Raw genomic sequence first — 27,008 nt, 5'->3', positions numbered from 1 at the left:
CTGAGTGCCATCACATCACCAGATTTGAAAGCAACATTGCGTTCCCTCAGTCTTTCACGCACCTCTTTAGTCATCCAAGGTTTCTGGTTGGCCAGTGTGATGATCGTCTTGGTGACTGTAACCTCCTCCATACACCACTGTATGTAGCCTGCTACAGATGCAGCATACTCTCCCACGTTGGTCTGCTGGTTGTCTGTTGCAGCCTCTCTGAACATGTCCCATTCGGTACACTCAAAACAGTCTTGCAAGGCAGACATAGCTCCCTCTGGCCACACCCTCACCTTCCTCAAAGCAGGCTTTCCTCTGGTGAGCAGGGGCTGGTATGCAGGAATTAGCATAACAGAGAGATGGTCTGAGGAGCCAAGGTGGGGGCGGGGGACTGCTTTGAATGCTTTCTTGATGTTTGTGTAAACCAAGTCCAATGTATTCTCCCCTCTGGTAGCAAAATCGACATGCTGGTAAAAATTTGGAAGCACGGTCTTCATGTTGGCCTGGTTGAAGTCTCCAGCAACAATAAACATGCTGTCTGGGTGTGTGGCTTGCATGTCACTGATGAGTGATGAGTACATTCAGGGCTTGCTTACAGTTAGCATCCGGTGGAATGTAGACAGCAACAATGGTGATGCTGGTGAATTCTCGGGGTAGATTCAGAGACGCAAATAATGTATGTTATGTGCACGACCATGGTGTCACTCTCACCACTATGGTGGCCAGAAGGTGCAGTACGTTTCCATGCACTAAATTAGTACGATTACTGAAACAATTTGGTTTCTGCAGTTTTCATATCTCAGTGTAACATTTCTGTTTATATGCATCTCAGACAGTATTGCACACAGTGTATAGTGGGGATGGTGTGCTGCTGACCTCAGTTCGAGATGTTGTGGGCTGGTGGAAGGAATACTTGGGCTCTCCTATCTATGGGATTGAGGTTGCCAAGGTTTTCAAAAAGCTCCCCTAAGAGCTGTATGGAGTTCCTTAATGTCTTGGTTTGTCTTGGTTGACACAATTCTGCAGCATTGGGTGGGCATCGGGGGCAGTGCCTCTGAATTGGCAGAAAGGGAGGGTGTGTTCATCAGATCATACTTCTCAGCCTTCCTGGTAAGTTCTATTCAGGGGTTCTGGAGAGGCGCATCTGCTGGATAGTTGAATCTTTGATTCAGGAGCAGCAGTGTGGTTTTCGTCCAAGTCGTGGAACTGCGGCACAACTGTACACTATTGGCAGGGTCCTTGAGAGTGCATGGGTGTTTACCCAACCAGTCTACATGTGTTTTGTGGACTTGGAGAAGGCTTGTTCATTGTCCTATTGGGATGCTGTGGCATCACCTTAACAAGGCCCTTCATGCTGGAAAAGCCTCCAATGTGAAACGTGAATTGATAGAATGAATTGCCCATACATAGGTATGAATGTGAGAGTGAAAGGTTCTTTGTGCCCTGTATTTGGCTGGCAACCAGTCCAGGGTACCAGGGTATACCCCACCTTTCATCCAAAGTCAGCTGGGAAAGACTCCAGCATTCCCCTGCCATCCTAATGAGGATTACGTGGCTTAGAAAATGAATGAAAGAATGAATTAAACCAATTAGCGTTTCAGGAAACACATTTTAAAACTCAAAACAAAATAACACTTCAGAAAACACAAACAAAAGGCAAACTAAATTGGCATTTCAGGAAACAGATTAACGAAAGACAAAACAAATTACAATTCTCATTTGCTTTACCTTTTGTTCATGTTTTTCCTAAAGTGCAAAGTTGATCTATTTCCTGAAATGTTAATTTGGGTCGCCTGGGTTCCTTTTTTTTGACTAAAGTACTATATATGGTCTGCATGCTCCCCAATCCTGACAGGGGCGGTACTCGTCTCCAAATTTTGCCCACACTGCCTGACAGAGGATCACACCGCAAGCCTCCAACTCACCACACCCTGCCAAGTGTTCATCCCCAAATGTCGCACCAATCTAAAGCTTTTTTAAGCACCACCCCCACATACTGCCGTGTGCTCATTCTGAATACTGCAGTGGGGGCGGAGCTGATCGGTGGAGGGCATCGTCATTTTAAAGCTAGTATCAGCCGATGTCGATACTGTCCTTTTTCACTGATATCGGCCCATACCGATCTGTGGCCGGTCGATTGGACCACTTCTACTAATAACTATTAATAAAACAGCTTCGTCTTTTTCTAAAATTAATAGATACCTAAATATATTGGTATAATAATAAAGTAATAATACGTACGTCCTTTGATTTTTCTGTATGTGGGCCCCAGTGATAAAAGTTTGAACACCTCTCCCTGCCCTAGTGGTTCACTATCCAACTGCTCAACAGGGAGTTCAGAAGAAGGGTTCCCTCGCACCCCAACATGGCTTCAGCCGTCAAGTGACAGCTCTGACAGAGCGTCTCTGTCAAGTCAACAGGATTGTAGTCATCCACCAGACTATCTTGTTCTTTCACAATGTGGGACAGGGAGTGGAAGCACTTGTAGGCAAGTACAAGCGCTACAAAAAGCTACAACAGAAAAAATGAAAACAATGATGTGAAATGTTTGATTATGTCTTCCTCACATCTGCAGACAGGACAGCTTTTCAAATTCAGTGATGTCTTTGGAACAGAAGTCATTGGAGGATCATTTCAAGGACATTGTACCATCACCTCCTGGCAGTGATTCCTCCTCTCAGTTTCACCTCAGTCCACCTCCTTCCACACATGGGAGGTGGGGCAACCTTCCTCTCAGTGCCCCATGCACAGACGTGGCACTGCCTTCCTCCTCCTCCCCGCTACATCTCTGCACCATAAGTGTCTTCCAGTTCGACAAACCCTACTCCTGTGCTTCATTAGAGGCCGCAAATGACCAAAAAACACCTCCTCCACTGCCACCTAAGCCTAACCATCTATCCGACGAAAGCATTCGTAGGCCTAGGGCAATGAGTGCACAGCATTTCCCAAAACATGAAGCACTACTTCTCCGGAGGACATCTTTGTCGAGCTTGGACCATTTCAAAATAGGTATGCTCTGATAGGAAAGTCAAATTGAAAGTAATCTTGGCAGCATAGGAGGGGAGCATAAAAAAACATATGGCATCTTTCTGTAGGAGACGCTGACAACAGATCAACAGGGAACAGAAGGCAGACCCATTATTTGGTAAGACAACAGCTCAGTCTATAAAGCGGCTGGTCTTCCATATTCAAATTTGGGTCTAGCTGAAGGAGAGGTGGCATCACAACTGAATTGTCACAACTCCCCTCATCAAAGTCAGCCATCGGCAAGATTTTATATAGAACCTCCCTCCACTGGCGATATACACACGCTTACATAGTACAACTGTCTCAAACGCTGTTAAACATTTCAACACTGACCTAAAAACAATTTGTGACTCTTAAAAGGAACCAATAAGGCAACAGGTATCCACACACGTGAAAAGAGCACACCTACCATTATTCTCTGCAGCCTGGTCATAGATGCCCCGTGGCCATTATACTGTAGGAGGATGACATTTGGATTCCCTTGTGACTTTTTTTCAGCAGTCCTTCTTAAATACTACACAGGTTCAAAGTCAGCAAGACGAGTCCCCATCTTCCTCTGTTACCATTGTTGAATGTGATGGTTACATCCCGATGAGCCCTGTCAGCCTCCTTGATACAAACGGCAACATTATGACCACCAAGACTCCCAGCCCTCTTGTGTGCCAAATGACAGAGCTTGCACCTCCTCCGATACACCGCCATCTCAAACCTTGGTTGAGGAGAGGTGAGTGGAACAATGGATAGATTTTTCTTCGGTAAAAATTATAGATGTAGATGCAAATGCAGATATCGCACCTACAGTATATGTTTCAGGCCACATTCATGTCCTTTTTGTCCTTTCTTGGTTCACAGCTCGGCCCCCACCTCTTGACTTGAGAGGCCTCTCAACAATCACTGAATGTCCAACTAATCATCCTTGGGGCATAACAAAGACTGGATCCTGGTCAGTGTCTGAAACTGCATGCATGCTATGAACATCATTTATAATGTAAATTACTTAAATTGCTAAAGCAAAGGAACATGTCCCTTTTGAGGTTTTTGTACACAGTAATTACTTCTGACATTACCCATTTATTCATATGTTGCGTATATAACAAATATAATGATTTCATTTCTTGTAGTTTCAGCTTCTCAGGAAAGTGTTCACCTCAAGAAAGAAGTTTTGACAATGGGGACAATCCAAGAGACGAAGACGCAAACTGTACCATATTGGTAAAATGTGATCTTGAAGAAAACACATTTCGATTGCTTCTATGGATGGATGGATGGATGGATGGATGGATGGATGGACGGATGGATGGATGGATAGATATCAATTTTTGACACAGCTTACACTGTCACTCAATCATAATGTGGACAAACTAGCGTGACGAAGAGTGACGATTATGATACCAGAATAAATTAAATTCATACTGTGTCACTAAAACAAAAATCAATATTTATTCAGACTTGATCTCGGCCACCAGCTTGTGGCCGGTCCTGTGGCCCACGGCTTGCTCCAGGCGGCTGGCTTGACCCGCTCAGTTGGTCGGTAGTGCGGGGTGGGCATGTGTGGGCTCCGGTCCTCCCTGCTGCACTGCACCACCTCACATACATGTAGGACCTTAGGGTGATCTGCAACTGGTTGTGCCGGGGGTGAGGGGTTTCCTTACGGATGCCCCTTTGTCCTCGGCATTCCTCTGGCTTGGTCACCCTTCAATTTTAACCGCACCTTGGACACTCAGTTCTGGGGGGGGGGGGGATCTGGCTCAGCTTCCCTCCATTTTGTAATTACTGCATATGATACATACACACACATACACCACACACAGGCCAGCCCTTTGGTGCATTACACACACACAGGCGTAGCGAGCTGGACCGGAGAGCCTTCTGTCTACCCCCGCGATTGGCCCGCTGGCTGCTGGGGCTTTGCGGCTCGCTCGGGGTGCCCTGGGCTGCTATTTTGGTCTGGTCTGCCTCGCCTTCCTGAGGGTCCCGCTGGAACCAGCTGACGCGGGGGCTTGCCCTAGGGGCGCGGTTGGCGCTACCTCCCTTGGTCTGTCCTGGGTCACGGGCACCAACGTGCCCTTGAGGGGGCGTTCAGCGGTCTCCGGGCAGTGGGGTCCATGCTGCTGGTGGCCTGAAGTCTACGGTGGTGGCTTGGGATTGCTGCGCTGTGGTGGCTGCTGCGGGGACCGGGCTGTGTGTTGGGATGGGGCCTGAGCTTGCTCGTGGGGATGGGGGCCTGGGTGGCGTGCAGGGATGGGGGGCATGCGCCTCGGAGTTGGGCCTGCTGGGGGGACGGTGCTCTCCCGGGCCTTTGGGTGTCTGCTGCCACTGGTCTCGATGCTCTGCTACATCGCTTTCCCTGTCTTTGCCCGTTCCCAGTCTTGCCTTAGGGCTCGTCGGGGACGGTTCTCCGGTACGTGGGTGGTGTGCTTCTGGTTCTGGGGGCAAGGGGGGGGGGGCTCCCGGTGGATGGTGAGGACCGTTGGTGGCCTTGCGCTGGTCTTGACTCCTCGGCTCTGGTGCTTGACCTCCCCGTGGCTTGGAGCTGTGGCTCTTCCTCTCCAGGGGTGAGCTGCCCGGCGGGTGTCGGCCAGCAGGGTGGGGCGCCTTACTGCTCGCCTGCACGCCCCCTCCGCTTGCTCATGTGTGGGCCTCCCCCCCTTGCCCATCTGCCTCACTGCTGTAGCCCTGACGCCGTGGTCGAGGGGGATCTGGGGGTGCTATCCCTTGGCGGTCCGTATCTCCCTGGGCTCGGGCCTGGTTGTGGGTCTGGGACCCCTGAACCCCTCGGGAACTTCCAGTATGTTGTACAAGTACGGGCTCTAATTACGTGGTGCAGGGTGGTGCGTGTAGTGGTAATTTGGTCCAGCGCACCACTGTGCGCAGCCAATTTGGTAATTTGGTCGACTGGATTGCGCTGAGATGGGTGTGTTTAATCAACATACAAGTGAAAACTCCCAGAAAAAAAGCACAAGACAGCTCCCCCACTCATCGCTCATCTCCGTGGCTGTGCTGGATGCACCCCAGATAGCTGCAATGCGAGGCGTTCATTTGATTGGTTGAGATTACACTCGGCTGTGTTAAACCCTCTCACACCTTCTCTTCTCCCTCTTTTCCACATGTGCCGGCGGGAGGGAATGAGGCGTAGGTGCGCAGTGCTGCACCAGACTGCGCTGCTGACAAAATTTGGAGAGTGCGCTGGCCACACCCTGTTGGTGTGGCGCAGGGCAGGTGCACTACGCCTGTGCCTAGAGATAATTAAGATATGATATGATAAGATATTTATTCGTCCCTCAGTGGGGAAATTTGCATTGCGCAGCAGCAAGAGTACAGAATCAGTTAAGCAGTACAAAATGCACAATATAGAAAAATAAACAATATAAACAACCCAAATATTAACAAAATCAACAGTTTTGCCCAGAGTTATATACAAATACAGTATGCAGATAATATGAAACAAGATGAGATATGTGACCAGTCTATACACTGAGATCTTGCTAGTGAGTTAATATGAGGCATTATAGAAATACTTCACATAGAACATAATATATTGCATTTAGAGCCTTAATATTGCACATGGAGCTTCATCAGATATTGCACAGTGAATGGAGTCTGGAATAACTATACTGAATGCAAAAAAACAAAGTATCGCACAGATGTACATAGCGGTGTACAGGTCTATTGGGAGCAGTGCTGGTCGTACAGCCTGACAGCTTCAGGAAGAAAGGACCTGCGATATCGCTCCTTCACACACTTGGGGTGAAGCAGTCTATCGCTGAAGGAGCTCTCTAGTGCTGTCAAAGTGTCCTGGTAGGGGTGGGAGTCGTTCTCAAACATGGATGATAGCTTAGCCAACATCCTCCTCTCTCCCACCACCTCCACTGGGTCAAAGGGGCAACCCAGGGCAGAGCTGGCCTTCTTGATGATCTTATCCAGTCTCTTCCTGTCCGCAGCCGAAATGCTGCTGCCCCAGCAGACCACTCCCTGGAAAATGGCTGAAGCCACGACAGACTCATAGAACGTCTTGAGGAGTGCCCCTTGCACTAAGTCTTGACCTCAGTCTCCTGAACAGAGTCTGCTCACACCCTTCTTGTAGTCCAGTCCAGTCTATTGTTGAGATGAACACCCAGGTACCGTTCATGTACCGCATCAGGACCGCTCCCTGCGGAGCCCCCGTACTGCAGACAACCGTGTCGGACACACAGTCCCGTGTCCTCACATACTGTGGACGGTTGGTGTGGTAGTCCAGTATCCACGATGTGAGGTGCAGGTCCACCCCTGTGTGCTCCAGCTTGTCCCTCAGAAGTGCTGGCTGGATGGTGTTGAACGCACTGGAGAAATCAAAGAACATGATTCTCACAGTGCTCCCAGGTTTCTCCAGGTGAGAGAGCGCTCTGTGCTGGAGGAAGATGACGGTGTCGTCCACCCCGGTGCCAGGTTGATAGGCGAACTGAAGCGGGTCCATCAAAGGACCCACCAGGGGGCGGAGATGGTCAAGGATCAGCCGCTCCAGGGTCTTCATCAGGTGTGATGTTAGTGCCACCCGCCTGTAGCTGCTGAGGTCCTTGGGGTGTGGCGTCTTGGGGACAGGAACCACACAGAATGTCTTCCACAGCTGTGGCACCCTCCCCAGCTTCAGGCTCAGGTTGAAGATGTGCTCGACAATCCCGCACAGCTCGTCCGCGCAGGACTTCAGGAGCCTGGAGCTGATGCCGTCTGGTCCCGCCGCCTTCTTCGCCTTGGTTTTTTTGAGCTGGTTTCTCACCTGGGATGTTGTGAGGGTCAGGTTCGAGCAGGGGTGCTGTGCGTGGGGGGAAGTTGGTGAGGAGGTTGAGCTGCTTAGCTGAGCAGTGGGGGGTGGCTGTGTGCAGGAGGGGGAGGTGGGGGTAGGGCTGTCCACTCGAGGTGTCGATGGGGGGAGTTGCGAAAGGAGGTGCTGGGCCGGGGGATGGGCAGATGGTTGATCGAACCTGTTGAAGAATAGGTTCAGATCATTTGCCCACGTCTGGTCCCCAGCAGCCTGGGAGTCGGGCCCCTTGTGGCCAGAGATGGTTTTCAGGCCTCTCCAGACTCCGCTGACGTTGTTTTGCTTCAGCTCTTCCTCCATCTTTTTCCTGTAGCGGTCCTTCCCCTCCCTGATTTTCCTCCTCAGCTCCTTCTGCACAGCCTTTAGCTCGTCCTTATTTTCATGACTTAAAGACCCTCTTCTTCTCCTTTATGAGCCTTTATGTCCGGATTAATCCATGGTTTGTTGTTGGAGAAACACCGTACAGTCCTGGTGGGTACAATGTTTTCCACACAGAAGTTTATGTAGTCCGTATGTAGTCCGTAGAGTGAGACTGTTTATGTCGTCCCCATGAGGATGGCAGAGTTCCTCCCACACTGTTGTGTTGAAACAGTCCTTCAGAGCCTCGTCGGCTTCATCAGACCATCTCTTCACTGTGCGGGACACAGCTGGCTGCCTGCGTACCAGAGGTTTGTACACAGGCTGGAGATGAACCAGGTTGTGGTCTGATCTTCCCAGGGGAGGAAGTGCTGTTAAGTGTACGCCTCCTTAGTGTTGGCATACCGCAAGTCCAGTGTTTTATTGTCTCTGGTGCAGCAGGTGACATACTGGGTGAAGGTGGGCAGGGTGGAGGATGGAGAGGCATGGTTGAAATCCCCGGAGAGAAGGAGAACCTGCGGATGTTGTGTCTGTAGCCGGCCCGCGGCAAAGTGGATGACGTCACAGGCTGCGTCGGCGTTAGCAGAAGGGGGAATATACGCCGCTATCGCGATAACATGCGAGAGTTCCCGCGGCAGATAGTACGGTCTCATGCTAACGGCTAACAGTTCAATGTCTTTGCAGCAGAGTTGCTCTTTAATAGTGATGTGCCCAGAGTTACACCATCTATCATTCACAAACACTGCCAGCCCGCCTCCTTTCCTCTTACCGCTCTCCTTTGTCCTGTCCGCCCGCAGTAGTTTGAATCCGTGTAGTGTAGCGATCGTGTCTGGGGTCCGTGTGTCCAGCCATGTTTCCGTAAACAACATGACGCTACACTCCCGGTACCGCCTCTGATGTCGGGCCAGCGCCGCTAGCTCGTCCATCTTGTTGGGGAGAGAGATCTTACGTTCCCCATGATGATGGACAGGAGAACTGGTCTGTATCCCTCCTCTTGTCGGGCTCCGGGCATTGGGCTCCCCTCTTTTCTCCTCTTTACCTCTCGGGGAACCTCAAGCCTCTTGTGGGGCAGCGCCGCTGTGTTGCAGAGCGCCAACAGCTGGTCCCTACTGTAAACAATAGGGCTTCGGCGCACGGTCGAAAACATTGTCGAAAAATTATATGAGAAATGTCAGCTCAACACTATCACTATGGTGGACAGTTGAACTGAGCATTTCTGAAGCAGCCCCATTAAGAAGAACTTATAATAAAAAGACAGAATAAAGGGGAAAAAAACGCAGCGGAGAGCGAGAGCTGCTGTAGCAGGCTGCCACCAGAGCGGCGCCAGAAAGCGGTTCTGTTATTCCTTTGGAAATTCTGCATTTACTCCCCCCCATCAATATTGCATCATTGGTTGTCTGGATCAGAGGCGTCTACCCATCGGCATGATTTTATATGGCACGCCTCCATCAGTCAAATAGCATTGTTTGTACTATTGTCTTTAATTACAACCTAGGTTCCCAAAATGGGGCATGTGTCCCACTAAGTGTACACCTACTCTCATAGGGGGTATGAAAATGAAAAACAATTGGCGCCTAACACAAGTACGAGTGCATCTAACTGCCTCACAGCGCAGAGGTCACAGTCAGAGCAGAAAAAAAGAAGGGAATTGAACATTGAAGTTTTTATTTGCTCTGTGTGAGATATGTTAATAAGCAGGTGAGCTGTACAGGTGTGTTTTTTTCATGGGGACCAGAATTCCTGGCGTCGCCCTTGTGAATAAGTAACAAGGCTTGATGATTAGGTTGTGCATTGAGAGTGTTTCATCTTGAAGATTTAATATATGAAGTATGAAATCAGTATGTGGATTAAAAAAAAGATCTCCGTGGCGACTCCGTAATCAGGAAAAAGTCGAAAGAAAAAGAAGTATCTTGGAAATTAAATTGATATTGCTGTTCCAGTTCTGTGAAACCTGTAAATGTATGTGCATGTCAGGATTAGAGAGTGAGGATTATCGCTGGTTGTACAATATGTATATTTGGAATTTGGATACTGCTTTATCATGTTTGTGAAACTCTCCCTTTCAATTTGGTATCAAAATATAATATGAAGACTTAAGGGGAGCTGCACTTTTTTGGGAATTTTGACCATCATTCACAATCCTTATGTGAAACATGAAACGTTTCCTTCCCTTGTCTGTGCATTCTTGCGCGGGAAAACTAGTTATATGAGATAGCTAGCAATGGCCGTCATTGGAAATACATATTTTGACGCTAAAATCCTCACAAAAAAATTAAAAAAATGTGTTTTACCACCTGACTTGCATATTAAACAAGTATTAACCAAGTTACAGTGATATTATTATTGTTGTAGCAGCTAACATGCAAAAAACAAACTATTTGGCGGACTAACACGACGCTTCGCTAATTGCTAGTCTCAGCGCCATTGACAGACGGAAGAGTGAGCTCTCAACTTCGCGACAAAGACACAAGATGCTCGTTTGCTGTCAACATTTTTTACCGGAGGACTGGAGCACTCTTCATGTGCTGGAAGACACAGCCATCCCAAGGAGCGCGGACATCCTAAGTGTTGTCGCTTCTGTTGTTTAAGGAATTGGCATAAGTATGTGTATCAATACACCTCGAAAAGACGTTTTGATTCATTCATTCATTTTCTACTGCTTATCCACACGAGGGTCGCGGGGTGCTGGAGCCTATCCCAGCTGTCTTTGGGCGAGAAGCGGGGTACATCCTGGACTGGTGGCCAGCCAATCACAGGGCACATATAGACAAACAACCATTCACACTCACATTCATATCTATGGACAATTTGGAGTGGCCAATTAACCTAGCATGTTTTTGGAATGTGGGAGGAAACCGGAGTACCCGGAGAAAACCCACTCATGCACGGGGAGAACATGCAAACTCCACACAGAGATGGCCAAGGGTGGAATTGAACTATGGTCTCCTAGCTGTGAGGCCTGCACGCTAACCACCGTGCAGCCAGACATTTTGATAGTGTTTCAAATTATCAAAATACGGCAAGAAACTGTAAGTATTACATGTTATTATCATTGTACTTGTTCTTGCTTGATCATCGCATGTATATGAAACGATGCAATGTTGTTGGAGGGGTTTTTTTAGGGATTCATAGTCGAAATAGTTGTATCCCAATGATAGCATTGTAAGCCAACTCATTTTAACTTGTTTTGTAGTGTTATACTGCACAGAAAAGGGAAATAAATATGTGTTCATGTTTCACATAAGGATTGTGAATGATGGACAAAATTCCCCAAAAAGTGCAATTTCCCTTTAAATCATAGTGATTACAAGTGCACAAAAGTGAAGTCAAACGGAAATTGATAAATACCTATCAATTTATGAGTGCACATGTAGAACTTTTATCAAAATTTGGACTAAAACAGTTCAACTTGTGCATTGATGATATTTGTGTCACGGTTCGACTTCATTGCTTTAAGGTTCGACCCCAGGATGCAGAGAGCAGGACCAATTGCAGGTAAATTATATTTATTTGTTGCAGAAATTGCAGCAGCAGGAAAAAGCAACTCAGGTAGCTGACAGAAAACGGCAATGATCCAACAAAGGGAGAAGCACACACCTGAACTAAATAGAGAGGACCAATTAGGGACAGGTGTGGGTGGCTATGGCAACGAAGGCAGAGGAGGCAAAACAGGAAGTCCAATACAAAATAAGAGTGTCCAAAAAGGAAACCAAAGCCCAGACAGGGAACATAGACAAACTGTCACACAGGAACCCACACAGGGCGTGACAATTTGTAAAGTGACGAAAGACTTTAAGTTAGTGTTATTTGCTGATGATACGACTGCTTTTTTTCTGAGGAAAGCACACAGGAGGTAATTTAAAAACTCACAGATGAGATGCCTGTACTAAAAATATGTTTTGATAAAAAATCGATTATCCTTGAACCTAAATAAAACCAAAATATTATTTATTTGGTAATGGCAGAAAGGACACGCAGGCGCAAACACAAATTGACAGTTGAAAGGGTGAACAAAAAGACGTTTAGGGGGCTCATAATAGATGAAAATGAAGATTAAAAAAAAGTTTATCTTTTGTGTGTAGTGTGTAGGGGGGAAGCTGTGGTTTCAAGTCAAATCCAATTTATTTGCTTGACAAATTACAAATACATAAAAAAATCTGAAATACAATATTAATACCCTTGATAAGTCAACAATAACAATAATAGTAATAAAACCACTCACATGAGTTATAAGATGCATTTACACTTTTCAATAGGGAGCTACAACTAAAAAATTAACCATTTACAAAAGCTAAATAAAATAACGAATAAATAGCTAAAGAACTCCCCATCCTCTGGCTTCTTCCCACATTCCAAAACTATGCATGCTGGGTTAACTTGACAGTGAATTGTCAATAGGTTGCGTAAATGCGATTGCCTGCGACTTGTTTTTACTGTCAATATAGAAATGAAAAAAAGGAAATCTAGAGAAAATGCAAAATGTGACGACAAAAAGCTGAAATATTAATACTAATAACTAACACAAAGTTTTGCACTGAAATAGTAATCCATTGTTATCATGACTAATCATGGCTGACTGCAAAGTAGTATTCCTTCTCGAAAATAGAATTTTTTCATCGTTAGAGAATAAAAATCTGTTTATGTCCTTCTACATACGTTTCTTAGCAGTATTAGAGGCCCGCCACAGAGTCACTTTTACACTTGTATTCTCCAATGTAACAGTCATAATCGAAAATATGATGTCTTATGATGTCAAAAAATAATATCAAACATAATCACACTTTAGCATTGAAAGCACATTGTATTTCCTGCGGTATCTATTGTCTGTTATCAATGTAACGTTACTCACTGGTGACCAGAATAGAATACTTTTTGTGGTTAAGGAGCGACTCACGATTGACTTACTTTGTTCACAGAGAACCCATATACAGTAAACATTCACACAGCATCTGCTGTCGGCCACAACTAATACAACACTAACCAAAGACGCTACAGCAAAGAAATAGTTGCCAACTCTAGCCAGCTGACGTCAAACACTTCACAACACATATCTCACTACATATCACTTTGTTCATTTATCACATCTACATCTTTTGATGTTTCAGTTTGTGGAGTAGGTCACTAATGGACACCAATGGGTCGGCCGGTTCTGGTCTGGATGGCTTTTTTATGTTGTAATGCTTGTAACAGAAGTGATTTCTGGCATACGTACGTGGAACACTGTTGACGCTTCAAGCTGTTTCTTTGTCTGCAGGAGTCGAGGCAACAATGCTCTCTCAACTTTGATGTGCCTATTCAACCTTGGCCAAGAAGACCGAACCTTGCCTACTTGTCGTTGGATTTTAACTCGGCATCTCCTTCTCCTGTACAGAAGGTATAATACAATAAGATATGATAAATGACACGAATGCAGTCAGATGATTAGACACAATATGGATCTTACCTCCGTTTGCCATCATTTCCTCATGACCGCATCTGTCTTGCAGAAGCCTCTCCTCTCTGACGAGCACAGGGTGGATTATGTGCAGGTGGATGAGAAAAAGACCCAGGCACTGCAAAACACCAAGATGGAGTGGACAGATGTGCGACAATCCAAAACATGAGCTGAAAAGCCAGGATAAAAACATAGAATGCTGACAAAACAATTTAAAAACATTAAAAACAGCATTGTGTTATTGTGAACTTGCACTGGAAAAAAATAACCGTAAATCTGTTGTATAAGTTCTCATCGATCTGTAGCATAATGTTATACAGTGAAGAAAATAAGTATTTGAACACCCTGCTATTTTGCTATTTCTCCCACTTAGAAATCATGGAGGGGTCTGAAATTTTCATCGTAGGTGCATGTCCACTGTGAGAGAGATAAACTAAAAAGAAAAATCCAGAAATCACAATGCATGATTTTTTAACAATTTATTTGTGTGATACAGCTGCAAATAAGTATTTGAACACCTGTGTATCATCTAGAATTCTGACCCTGAAAGACCTGTTAGTCTGCCCATTAGAAGTCCACCTGCACTCCATGTATCATCCTGAATCAGATGCACCTGTTTGAGGTCGTTAGCTGCATAAAGACACCTGTCCACCCCATACAATCAGTAAGACTTTAACTTGTAACATGGCGAAGACCAAAGAGCTGTCCAAAGACACCAGAGACAAAATTGTACACCTCCACAAGGCTGGAAAGGGCTACGGAGCAATTACCAAGCAGCTTGGTGAAAAAAGGTCCACTGTTGGAGCTATCATTAGAAAATGGAAGAAGCTAAACATGACGGTCAATCTCAATCGGAGTGGAGCCCCATGCAAGATATCACCTCGTGGGGTCTCAATGATTCTAAGAAAGGTGAGGAATCAGCCCAGAACTACACGACAGGACTTGGTCAATGACCTGAAAAGAGCTGGGACCACCGTTTCCAAGGTTACTGTAGGTAATACACTAAGACGTCATGATGTGAAATCATGCATGGCACGAAAGGTTCCCCTGCTTAAACCAGCACATGTCAAGGCCCGTCTTAAGTTTGCATATGACCATTTGGATGATACAGAGGAGTCATGGGAGAAAGTTTTATGGTCAGATGAGACCAAAATAGAACTTTTTGGTCATAATTCCAATAAGCGTGTTTGGAGGAAGAAGAATGAAGAGTACAATCCGAAGAACACCATCCCTACTGTGAAGCATGGGGGTGGTAGCATCATGCTTTGGGGGTGTTTTTCTGCACATGGGACAGGACGAGTGCACTGCATTAAAGAGAGGATGACTGGGGCCGTGTATTGTGAGATTTTGGGGAACAACCTCCTTCCCTCTGTCAGAGCATTGAAGATGGGTCGTGGCTGGGTCTTCCAACACGACAACGACCCGAAGCACACAGCCAGGAAAACCAAGGAGTGGCTCCGTAAGAAGCATATCAAGGTTCTAGCATGGCCCAGCCAGTCTCCAGACCTGAACCCAATCGAAAATCTTTGGAGGGAGCTCAAACTCCGTGTTTCTCAGCGACAGCCCAGAAACCTGACTGATCTAGAGAAGATCTGTGTGGAGGAGTGGGCCAAGATCCCTCCTGCAGTGTGTGCAAACCTGGTGAAAAACTACAGGAAACGTTTGACCTCTGTAATAGCAAACAAAGGCTACTGTACCAAATATTAACATTCATTTTCTCAGGTGTTCAAATACTTATTTGCAGCTGTATCACACAAATAAATTGTTAAAAAATCATGCATTGTGATTTCTGGATTTTTCTTTTTAGTTTATCTCTCTCACAGTGGACATGCACCTACGATGAAAATTTCAGACCCCTCCATGATTTCTAAGTGGGAGAAATAGCAAAATAGCAGGGTGTTCAAATACTTATTTTCTTCACTGTATGTAAATATTTCTAAAGTAAATCATGAAGAAAACTATTTTCAGGATAAAACATTTGTATATATTTTCTTATGCACTAATTATAAGAGGCTGGCCTATAGAAAGGTTTGCTAACATGCTAACAGCATGGACATTAAACATCCCAAATATTGGTTTTGGAAAATATATGTTTGCCATTTTGTGAATTGGAGTCCCTGCCCTCTGGAGTTCCAATTGTAGCTTTTGCATACAACTCAGCAATCCATGCAAGATTGAAGCAATACAGTATTGATTTGGGCAGTGATCAATTAAACACTGAACAAGTAACCTGTATCACAGTCTGAGATCATACTATTTAAAAGGTGGACAGTTATGATACAGTAACTATCATACATAATTATTGATATACTTTATTATTGTAGGTTTATTATTATATTATTTTTGTCAGTCAGAAATAGGTACAATGTATAGCAATGTTACAACATTTTGAAATTTGAAAAATCAAGTCTGTGACCTGATAAAGCATGACTTTAATTTGATACCTTGTTCATTTCTCTACTCCAAATATCAAAGAAGTAAGAGCATATTTTAAAGGGAAAATGTGCTTTTGTTAACATTGACGCAAGGCAAGAGCTGTGCTCGATCCATGGACTTTGGCAAAGTACAACTGAAAATCTGTTTTAAAAGCCAACAGAGTAGCCACAATGCAAACGGGACATGTAGTATTTCCGGGCAAAAAAACCCGGTCACACGGCCAATTCAATTTAAATGACATTTCGTCTGCAGATAAGTATTAAAGTAAATTAATCTTCTATATACGGTTTCTTGAAAGGCTTTAATTTGTACTTAATTTTCCAAGCGATGCGGTCCAACACTCAGTATAAATACGATATGAAATTGAAGATGAAGAAGTAATCTAGCATGTATACGAATGAAAATACACCCGATATCGTATGAAAAAAAATAATTTTTTAATGAGTCCACACTCCTATAGGGCGAGCAAGCTCACATTCAGTTTTTTTCAACGCTAATATACGACACCATGGCGTGTCCACCGAGTGTGTACCGATCATAGTGCGTCAATTGAACGAATTAACAATTAAATGAGACCCACAATGTAGGGCTGTGGTTACTGATGGAAATACTTACAAATAAAGACTATACACGGAAATGATCTCAAAACGCATATTGCGAGTATGTTCGTGCTGATGTGACGCTCGATAGACCACAACAGTGTTTCCACGTGTTGCGTCACAAACATGCGCCGACAGAAGACTGTTGGGTAGCATTTAAAACACTAGCATTTTGTGCTCAGATGATATTGGCGTGCGTGGTTCCATGAAGCGTTGCGGCAGAATCCCTGGTTGTTTTTACGGCGTTCTTCTCCGTGGGTTGGATTGTGATTACATACGGCGAGGCAGTGTCCGGACACTAACTGGAGTTTGGCGGTGGCTGCTGACGGACATTAGCCTGTTAGCAAGCACCAGCTACTAGCATTAGCTGAAACAAATTATATCGTCGATGCTGTCAGACGGGACTGTGAAAAGTTTGAAGCCAGGGATTGAAATAAAGTTAGTGATACCATTAACCTTGCACGTAGGTCGATGATGGGAGATGATGGCTGCGGCTGGTAAGTTTGTTTCCTTTATGACTCCATAAAAATCATCTTGTAGTGATGCTAATCTGGCTACTTTATGTTGCTTGTCATGATTCGAATGATACTGTCTGTATCATTATATATTTGACTTAATTCAGTACCTCGTCAAACTTACTTTTAGCGGCCTAGCTCATTCTACGCCATTATTGTTTCTTTTAGGGTTACCTAACCAAGGCAGACGGCACCGTTACAGATACAATATATTACCAAGAGTATTTGCTCACCCATCCAAATGATCAGAATCAGGTATATTAATTACTTGGCCTGGCTACATACGTATAAAACCAAGCACCTAGGCATGCTGACTGTTTCTACAAACATTTGTTAAAGAATGGGCCGCTCTCAGGAGCTCAGTGAATTCCCAACGTGGAACTGTTATAGGATGCCCCCTGCCCCACACACACAAGCAAAGACGGGTACCATTACAGAGGTAATGTACATTTTACCTTTGACATCAACGTTAAAGTACTGTCAGTACTTGTGTGCAGTCCACAGTTCTCTCGTTCCGCAGTATTCCATTGCCACTGTACTCTTATGACTCTTATCAAAATATCTTAATAAATCATTGCTGTTTATTGGTTGAATGCGGTCTATTATTAAATAATCAAAAATGAGCATATTTCAACAAATTAATCATTTTCAAGCATAAAAAAAATCTGAAATAGAAATGTCTTCAGAAGATTCATTCAAAAACATTGTGATATGTGGTGTAATTGTCCCTCGTTTAACACAGTTAATAGGTTCATAGGTTTACATAAAATCTGATTTAATTATCGTTGTAGTTCCATATTGAATCGTTTACCACAATGGCGAGTTCCCCTACTTAGTATAGATAAAAACCTATTTCTATCTACGATTAAATGTGATTGAGTTAACTGTGGACAAAATGTGATTAATTGCGATAAAATATTTTAATTGGTTGACAGCTCTGATTATTATACATTTTGCTGATATGTTGAAAATTTTCATTAAGAAAATGCAGACTGACCAAAGAAGCAGACTGTTGTTTCACAAGCTCTTGGGCATTGCAGAGGCAGTTGACTTCTGCACACAAATCGTAATGGTCTGCATATGTCCAAAGAAACACCCAAAGCACACAATGTTTGGTTCTTACTTTAATTCATTTGTATGTTGGCATTTCCATTGCAGAGTGAGGAGGCAATATTCAAACTGCAGTGTCACAAGGGATTCTCCACTGGTCACTAGGTGTCATTAATTTTACGTGGATTAGACCAGGGGTGCTCATTAAGTCGATCGCGATCTACCGGTCGATCGCGGAGGTGGTACTGGTCGATCGCGGCGTGACATTAAAAAAATATCATCCTAGCATCAATGCCGTCACTTGATTGATATACAGGGCAGCCATTCAGATGACAACTGAATGTTGCCCTTCGGGCGACCAATCAAATCAAACAACGTCTCTAAGTGCAGCAGAACTTACGATGTCAGCCTATCATCCATCCCCGTTACTTGATTGACATACAGGACAACCAGTCAGATGACAACTGAATTTTGACCTTTAGGTCACCGCTCATGCGTAAACAACGATGCAAAGTGCTAAGCTAGTCGGCGAATTGCGTCAGATTTTAAGCCCTCGCTAAAGTTTATGGTCACTAAAATGAGTGAAGTAGCTGGACCAAGTAAAAAGGCAAAAACATATCACTTCCGTACGGAATGGGAGGTGGATTTTTTTTTTCACAATGTCTTTTTCGAAGTGCGTTTGCCTGGCTAACCTGGCTATCAGCAGCTACTGTCCGGACTATGCATCCCTGGCTGATTCAATTCAGTGCAAGTCATCAAAGTAAACTCAGGTAATTGCAAAAAATGTTAATAGTTAATTATGTGTGTTTTGCAATATTGGCTCATTTGGTTATGTAAGGTACATCAACATACATTGTACGTACAAATAATCCTCAATACATTTGAAAATAAATAGATGTTTTGCATGTTTGTAGTGGGTAGATCATTTTGACTCGGTCATTTTAAAAGTAGCTCGCATGCTGAAAAAGTGTGAGCACCCCTGGATTAGACAGTAGCCACATAGGAAGTACAAAAACAACAAAAAGGAACTCTCCCAAGGCTTTTCGGAATTCTGGGTCCCATGGGAAAAAAATAAGGTACGCCCGACCCATGTGTGAAAATGGTGATCGCCCCCTAAACCTAATAACTGGTTTAGCCACCCTTAGCAGCAACAGCTGCAATTAAACTTTTGCGATAACTTGCAGTGAATCTCTTGTAGGACTGTGGAGAATTTTTGGCACACTCATCTTTTCAGAATTGTGTAATTCCACTACATCGGAGAGTTTTCAAGCATGAACCACCATTTTAAGGTCTGCCACAGCATCTCAAAAGGGATTCAGGTTAGGACTTTGACGAGGACACTCCAAAGTCTTTGTTTTGTTTTTCTTCACCCAATCAGGGGTGGACTCTACTATGCAGGCTGTTTTTGCCCATTGTCTTTCTTATGGTTGAGTCAACACTGACCTTAATTGAAGTGAGGACTGCAATTCTTTAGATGTTGTTGGGAGGTCTACGGCTGGGTTAGACTATTATTTTTGTAATCGATTAATGTAGAAAATAGTTTTTCGATGCATCGTTAAATCTAACAATTCATTTTTAAAACTGATTTGATTCGACTATCGATTACCTCCCCATTATTTCATTCCTATGGACAATTTGGAGTCGCCATTTAACCGAGCATGCATGTTTTTGGAATGTGGGAGGAAACCAGAGTCCCTGGAGAAAACCCACGCGTGCACTGGGAGTACATGAAAACTCCACACTGAGATGGCCGAGGGTGGAATTGAACTCCGGTCTCCTAGCTGTGTGGCCTGTATGCTAAGTATTCGACCGCCGTGCGGCCACATATTCATTCATTCATTTTCTACCGCTTTTCCTCACAAGGGGGGTGCTGGAGCCTATCCCAGCTGTCTTCGGGCGTGAGGCAGGGTACACCCTGGACTGGTGGCCAGCCAATCACAGGGCACATATAGACAAACAACCATTCACACTCACATTCATACCTATGGACAATTTGGAGTGGCCAATTAACCTAGCATGTTTTTGGAATGTGGGAGGAAACCGGAGTACCCGGAGAAAACCCTCGCATGCACGGGGAGAACATGCAAACTCCACACAGAGATGACCGAGGGTGGAATTGAACCCTGGTCTCCTAGCTGTGAGGTCTGCGCCACTAGACTACCGTGCCCAGCCACATATATACCAATGAAAGCTAATTTATCTCCATGAATAAAACTAATATATTTTTATTAACAACTTCAAAAATGAAGTGTATTGAACAATACAACAATAAAGTGCACAATGGAATCCTATAATAACAAAAATACTAAATTAAACTTTTTTTCAATTTGTCCTTGAACCTAAGTAAAACTAAAATCATGCTGTTTGGTAACAGCAGAAAGGACACGCACCAGCAAATACAAATAGACGGTGTAGACATTGAAAGGGTGAAGGAAAATACATTTCTGGGGATCACAATAGATGAAAATATGAGATGGAAACCTCATATTACAAATATACAACATAAGGTGGCCAGAATTATTTCAATATTGAACAAAGCAAAATTTGTTCTCAATCAGAAATCACTCCACACTCTTTATTGCTCTCTGGTTCTACCATATCTTACTTATTGTGTGGAAATATGGGCTAATAACTATCTTCACTCGCTAAATGTACTGCAAAAAAGGTCAGTAAGGATAATTCATAATGCCGCCTACAGAGAACATACTAACTCCTTATTTGTAAAATCACAAATACTTCAACTTGCTGATATAGTTAATCTTCAAACAGCTAAAATAATGCATAAGGCTAAAAATAAGCAATTAGCTAAAAATGTCATCCAATACTTCTCTACAAGAGAGGAGAAATATGATCTCAGGGAAGTACATGAAACACTTCTATGCTAGGACTACGTTATGCTAGCCATAGCATTTCAGGATGTGGAATCAAACTATGGAATGGATTGAGTAAGGAAATCAAACAATGCACAACGATGAGCCAATTCAAGAAACAATACAAGCAGTTGATGTTTGCTAAATACAAGGATGAAGAGTCTTGAACCAGTCATGATGTGCTATATATATCACTATATTGACACTTACTATGGTACCCATTTTGTCATTGGATGCTCATATCACCTCATACTTCGGTACGAGGTGCATTATTTAAAAAAAAAAAAAAAAAACCTTAAACTGTATTAGGAAAGCAGGAAGTGAACAAATGTAAGTTACTGATTGTAAAAGTACCAGATGGAGGGGTAGGATTTAATAAGCTTTGCTTCTTCCTACTCCTTTTGGACATGTGGAACTGGGAACTGATTATGTGATGCACTCAATTGTAATTTGATGCATGTTCAAATTAAATAAAACCATTACCAAAACTATTGTGCGAAAAACACAATCTGAATCAAAATATAAACATAAAATAAATTTTAAAAATACCAGCAGCTGTTTGTGTGTTCCCACAAGAACATTGATTTGCTCTCCTTTATCTTTCCCTCTTGCTTTCCACCACCACTCTCACTCTGTGCGTCTGCTCAGGTGTGTTTTACTGGACACATGCTCTGTGTGTGCGAGGCCGGAGCACAAGTTACATGGTGCGGTTTGGATGAATGACTGGGTTAATCATTGCAAACAAGCAAAGAAAAAAAAAGTTGAAAACATGCGGTGTCTTCTCCACACAAGCAGCTCCTGGGTGCTGGTGCATCGAGGTAGTGGTACGCCATCTCCATTTTGCACAGGTCACAGACCACTGAATCGTTACATTTAATTGTAAAGTATTCCCATACATTTGACATCCTATTGCCAGATCTTTTCTTTTCCCCCAAGTCTGAGTGACGACGCATCGACGTGCAGTTCTTGGTCTATGTATTTTTTGTGACCCAGTAGGGTCTTTTGTGACCTCTTGGGGGAGTCGTCACTGCACTATTGGGATAATTTTGGTCGGCCAGCCACTCCTGGGAAGGTTCACCACTGTTTCATGTTTTCCCCATTTGTGGATAAGGTCTCTCACTGTGGTTCTCTGGAGTCCCAAAGCTTTAGAAATGGCTTGATAACCTTTTCCGGACTGATATATCTCTGATCATTGATAAATTATTTCTCATTTGGTCTTGAATTTCTACAGGTCCCAGCATGATGTCTAGCTTTTGAAGATCTTTGGGGCTCTTTTTTGCACACAGCCATGTAGATTTGGATTTTTTCCTCCCTTAATAAAAGTTTCATTTAAAAACTGCAGATTTGTTAGATGATCTGAAACATTTAAGTGTGACAAACATGTAGAAACATATGAAGTGGAAAATGGACAGATCATATCTAACGATGATGTATGACATTTTTTATTCTTTTTATTGCAGGGCTGCTGACGGATGGACGAAGAAGTCACTCCATTGAACCAGACTTCAGTCAGTGGACCTTCGGCAAAAACAACCTTTGATAAAGTCATGCTTTTTTAAACAAGCAATGGCTTCTTGTGACGTTGACAAGCCGCCAAGTAAGACCAGGGACTTGGATACTGTTTCGGGAACACTTTCGAGATGCAGCCTCCCTGATGTTACAGAGGAGCACCAGCCTGATACATCAAATGCTATAATCAAATCTCAGAAAGCTGGGAAATTTAGGACTGCCCTGACATTCTTCGGTGTTCGCAAAAGCATGTGTATTTTACCAAGCTTTTTTGGAGGGAGGAGTAAAAACCAGAGCAGGTGGTCTTCTAAGAAGGGAATCTACAAAAGCAAAACACATGATGGGCTAAGCCAAATAAGTAATGACAACAGCCTGAGAGGTGGATCCACTTCCACTGCGGATTTTGAGTACCACAACCAGAGTGACCGCGTTGAAAAGCTCCACAGTAATGAATGTAATGTAATGCCTCTCCCCAGTGAACATAAATCGCAATCCCTCAATAGACAGAAACGGAGTCTGAAAAGCTTTTTAAATAATTTTAAGCATCACAAAAACCATAGAAATTGTGGTTCAGAGAAAACTGAAACAATTGTGATGTCTTCTCCTCACTGCCAAAAAGTGGCTGTTGTCCAGGACAGTCCCCACCAGTTTGTTACAGAATGTCTGGAATCTGAACCAGATGTGCCTGATTTTGCTATCTGTGATATTTCACTGGCACCTGAATGTACTGATGTTGAAATGGTGGCTTTTGAGAAGAATCTAAAGCAAGATAGGCCAAAAACTGAGCTTGGCGATGATTTAAGTCTTGATCATATTGATGAAAGTCATTTGATGGCCGTGGTTTCCAGTGAATACAAGGACATTGGTAGAGGACATAGCGAGCCTTGCCTGTTACTTGAGATGATGCCTGATCCAGCACTGAAGTCTGAAACACCTGCAAGCTCGTCTGATCAACTGAACCTAATTTACGGAGGTGAGGTGGCCTCACTGAAGAGCTTTGATTCACTCACTGGGTGTGGGGACATCATTGCAGATCAAGAAGATGACAGCCTCACAGAGAGTACCGCTTCTGGAGAAAGGAGTAGAAATGGAGGTGGAAAGAGGGCCTCCTGTTTTCTTACCTATCAGGGTGGTGGGGAGGAAATGGCCTCACCTGAAGATTTAGATGAGCAGTGTCTTGAAGGTTTCTGGGATAATAATGCATCAGCAGACCCTTGCTTTTCTTGCAACCAAGACCACACCAATTCGGCCAACCCCACATGTTCACACAACATGGCCTTGGTGAACAGTGATGGTGCACATCAAGCCAGCGCAATGAACACATCAGCTGATGTGTTGACCCCTCAAAGCGAGCATCAAGAATCTGTCCCTAATAGCGATGAAGGCTACTATGATTCAACAACCCCAGGTCCAGATGAAGGACAAGACAGAATAGACCATCTAAGGACAGACAGATTACCGAGGGACAGTTATAGTGGGGATGCCCTCTATGAACTGTTTGCAACAGATGAGAGTCTTATCAGTCCACATAATGAAAGCAAACATAGACTGCCAAGTTCCATACCAAGTGAGCGACTAGATGGGACTGATTTGGCCTTCTCTGATATTAACGCATTAAAAGGAACAGACCTTTATAAGGGGAAGGACTTCATCGAGGTGCAGGGCACATGTAAGACCTTGGAGTTGACACAAAATGTAGCTCTGCAAGCGATAGACTGGACGAAGTATCATTTGAGTTCAAAACCACAGGCAACAGAGAATTATGAAGCAGATGCATTTGATGAAAAGGGAAAAGTGCTTGCTTCCTCAAAAATTATGAATGTCGAGGAGAAGAGGCACAGCAACATATCATTCACAAGTACATCTGATCCAGATTTTGAAACATTCTGTGAACCCAAAGAGCAACAGCTTGAGGAAAACAAGCCTGTTGCATTGCCGTTCCGAAATGTCAATTCTCAGACTCTGGATTGTAGTAGTCTGGATGGTGACCAAACCGTGTGTTTCTCTCAAGCGCTTGAAAACTATGAGAAAACCTCTCAGATGCTGAGTGACTTGCACAACACAAGTGTGGATGTCTTGGAGACAAACACTGCCCTCACCCCAAACATGGAGGCCTTACCCACTATAGTTGCGTTTGATGTTGTGGACTTGCATAATGAGGGGGAGTACGACGAGCAGATTCACATAGAACTGGAGGAGGATATCTCATCACCCTATCAGGAATTGGAAGACGGCTACCTCCAAAAAGATGCTTTTGCAGAATGTGACGATCAAATGTTAGACTTGTATGAACAGAGTCTGATTAGTAACATGTGGGCCATCGCTAGTCTCCCACGGCACCGAGGCCTTACAAGACTTAGCCAGACCATGTCCAATCCATTGTCTCTCGAAAGGAGAAGTAGGTCTCTGGACACGGAAAGCCTTCAGTTGAATATACCTGATGCATACAGACAGGGCAGAGCGGCTTCCCTTTCTTGTCCCCAAGCTGGGAGAGACTATGAGAGATATTACAAAAAGAATGTCCTCGTGTCTGCACCACAGGTTAGAGATGGCGGTCGAGCTATGGCCTTACCATGGCAAATGCGGTCAGAAATGTCTTTCAGCCATCCTCTGAGAGATGGCAGCCTCACTGAAGTAGTTCAGAAACATACATTATTTTCTGATTCATCCAGCAGGTGTTTACCTAACAGTAAAATCCACCTTTGCTCTGATGTGCCAATGTCACAGGAGGCAGAGCTTTGCAGTAGGCCATGCCACCTTCCCTTGCCATCAGGTTCTTGTTTATCTCACAGCACCTTAGCCACGCCATGCAATACAGACAAGGATGAGTTTTGCAAAGCTGCTGCCGATTTGCAGTCATACATTCAGTGTGGTAAAAGCAGACAAGCGGCTATTAGGGAGAAAGCAACTCTCACTAGTGTGCCTACAGATGACCCGCCAAAAGATGCGACGAGTACTGCAGCGGACAACAAACACCACAACCTGAGCTTAAATTTGAAAGGCTCTCAATAATAGAGTCAGCAGGACAATGATGTGACATTGATTTTTGTGCTCATTATGTGCTCATTATGTCCTACTTGAACAATCTATTTGAAATGTCCTGCTCAAAGAGTTAGCTGAAAATAAATTTAAACTACAGCAGACTGGTTATTGGTATGTGTAAATGGTATTTACACACAAATGAATGCTTGCATCTTTACATCCACCAGTTGCCTCCTAAATATTTCACTTGACACATATTTGTTTCTTCTTTACCGCGTAGATTTGCCCCATTACATGTCTCTGGTGTGTTTGTAGCTGTTTTCTTTGTTCACCTCATTTCAAGGTCCAATATTTTTAAAGCTGACATTACATTTTTACAAAAATCTAGTTGTCTGTTTGCAGTACAAAAGGACTCTCTTGCTCACTTTTATTGTGGTATTGAAAATGTTGAAATTGATTCATACTTCTTGCACATACCATTACTGTAGATAATATTGCAGGATCAGGTTTGTGTAGCAGAGGAGTGAAATGCAGCTTGAGAACGTACAGTGAAAGTAAGCTACAAGGAATGACTGCTTCACATTCACATCTTGTGAATTTAATTTTTTATGGTGTCATCAGACATTGTCTCTTAATAGTTGTTCTCTGCTGTTTGTGTAAGAGTGTACTAAAATGCTATTACAAATCTGTTTTGGAAAGTCTGTTTTATCAATGTAGAACACTGCCTTAAAATAAAGACTGTGTAAACACGGCTTAATGTTCCTTGCCAAGGTAGGCTCATGGTGGACCACTTTCTTGACTTGACTTGAGATTAAAGATTTGAGACTGATGTGCAAAACACTAACCTTTGCCCACCTCTGGTAAACTTGAATTTCTTCAAGGTTTGCAGGTCCATTTGTGTTTTTATTCATTCTGGTATACTAGCGTGTTTACTGATGTTTACTGATTGCTAAACATTTGATGAGCAGCTCACAGAGGCGGTTTGAGGCCTTCTGGTTTTAAAAACTTTAACACAATCTTGCAAAAGTTTCTTGTGATTTTCGGGGGGAATGTCCCCTTATGGTCTCCGTAGAGAACCACTACTTTTAGTGCACACTTCACTGACACTTGTGAGGAGGGTTTCTAGTTTTATATACTAGAAAACTAAAACGACATGAAATTAGTAAAATGCACCGTTTCCTGCGATTGGGTATGAGAATCACATAGCATTACTTGCATTATAATTGGATTTGTACCTTATGTAGTGACATTAGTTTGTACACCTGGAATAACTGTGCTTGTATTTTTTGTTTTTTACAACAATGGCTTTATACTCAGCATTTTTTTAAACAAAATAAACAGTGTTGTAGTGCAACTTAAAAATTCGAGATGCCAAAGATATATCTTTTTTTGTATCTGCTCAGCCCGGCAACGCACGTTGGCGAGCTGCGTTGTGGAGGGACTATG

The 27,008-nt window shown here is 43.8% G+C and overlaps 2 protein-coding genes and 1 long non-coding RNA gene across 7 annotated transcripts in view; 2 read left to right on the top strand and 1 right to left on the bottom strand.

Annotated features, from left to right (window-relative positions):
• Positions 1-13,924, top strand: part of gab3 (GRB2 associated binding protein 3) — a 31,373-nt gene extending 17,449 nt beyond the window's left edge. The window contains exons 3-10 of one of the 3 annotated variants that reach the window (XM_058077220.1): positions 2,320-2,476; positions 2,564-2,997; positions 3,084-3,133; positions 3,514-3,739; positions 3,868-3,958; positions 4,137-4,227; positions 13,422-13,541; positions 13,654-13,924. In XM_058077220.1, coding sequence (XP_057933203.1) covers positions 2,320-2,476; positions 2,564-2,997; positions 3,084-3,133; positions 3,514-3,739; positions 3,868-3,958; positions 4,137-4,227; positions 13,422-13,541; positions 13,654-13,770 — 1,286 coding nt within the window. In that variant the 3' untranslated portion in view covers positions 13,771-13,924. Of the gene's footprint in view, positions 1-2,319; positions 2,477-2,563; positions 2,998-3,083; positions 3,134-3,513; positions 3,740-3,867; positions 3,959-4,136; positions 4,235-13,421; positions 13,542-13,653 lie in introns of those variants that run through there. The other 2 variants (XM_058077221.1, XM_058077222.1) reach the window with 2 other exon arrangements.
• Positions 11,738-17,401, bottom strand: LOC131132048 (uncharacterized). Its single transcript, XR_009130297.1, has 3 exons — positions 16,653-17,401; positions 13,611-13,719; positions 11,738-13,530 (listed from the first exon to the last, which is right to left on the bottom strand). It is a non-coding gene; the product is annotated as an uncharacterized LOC131132048 (long non-coding RNA).
• LOC131132037 (APC membrane recruitment protein 1-like) lies at positions 16,198-26,722 on the top strand. Of its 3 annotated transcripts, none has more exons than XM_058077209.1 (2): positions 16,198-16,301; positions 22,532-26,722. In XM_058077209.1, exon 2 carries the CDS (start codon positions 22,638-22,640, stop codon positions 25,590-25,592), a length of 2,955 nt encoding a protein of 984 aa, XP_057933192.1. In that variant the 5' UTR covers positions 16,198-16,301; positions 22,532-22,637; the 3' UTR covers positions 25,593-26,722. The 3 variants fall into 3 exon arrangements, with proteins under 3 accessions (XP_057933192.1, XP_057933190.1, XP_057933191.1); XM_058077207.1 differs by lacking the exon at positions 16,198-16,301 and adding an exon at positions 16,333-17,133 and having other exon boundaries at positions 22,532-26,721; XM_058077208.1 differs by lacking the exon at positions 16,198-16,301 and adding an exon at positions 17,168-18,971.
• The last annotated feature ends 286 nt before the right edge of the window (positions 26,723-27,008 follow it).

Source organism: Doryrhamphus excisus, chromosome 7 (genome assembly GCF_030265055.1).
Source record: "Doryrhamphus excisus isolate RoL2022-K1 chromosome 7, RoL_Dexc_1.0, whole genome shotgun sequence".
NCBI lineage: Eukaryota > Metazoa > Chordata > Actinopteri > Syngnathiformes > Syngnathidae > Doryrhamphus > Doryrhamphus excisus.
This window is presented reverse-complemented; position numbering and strand designations above follow the sequence as displayed.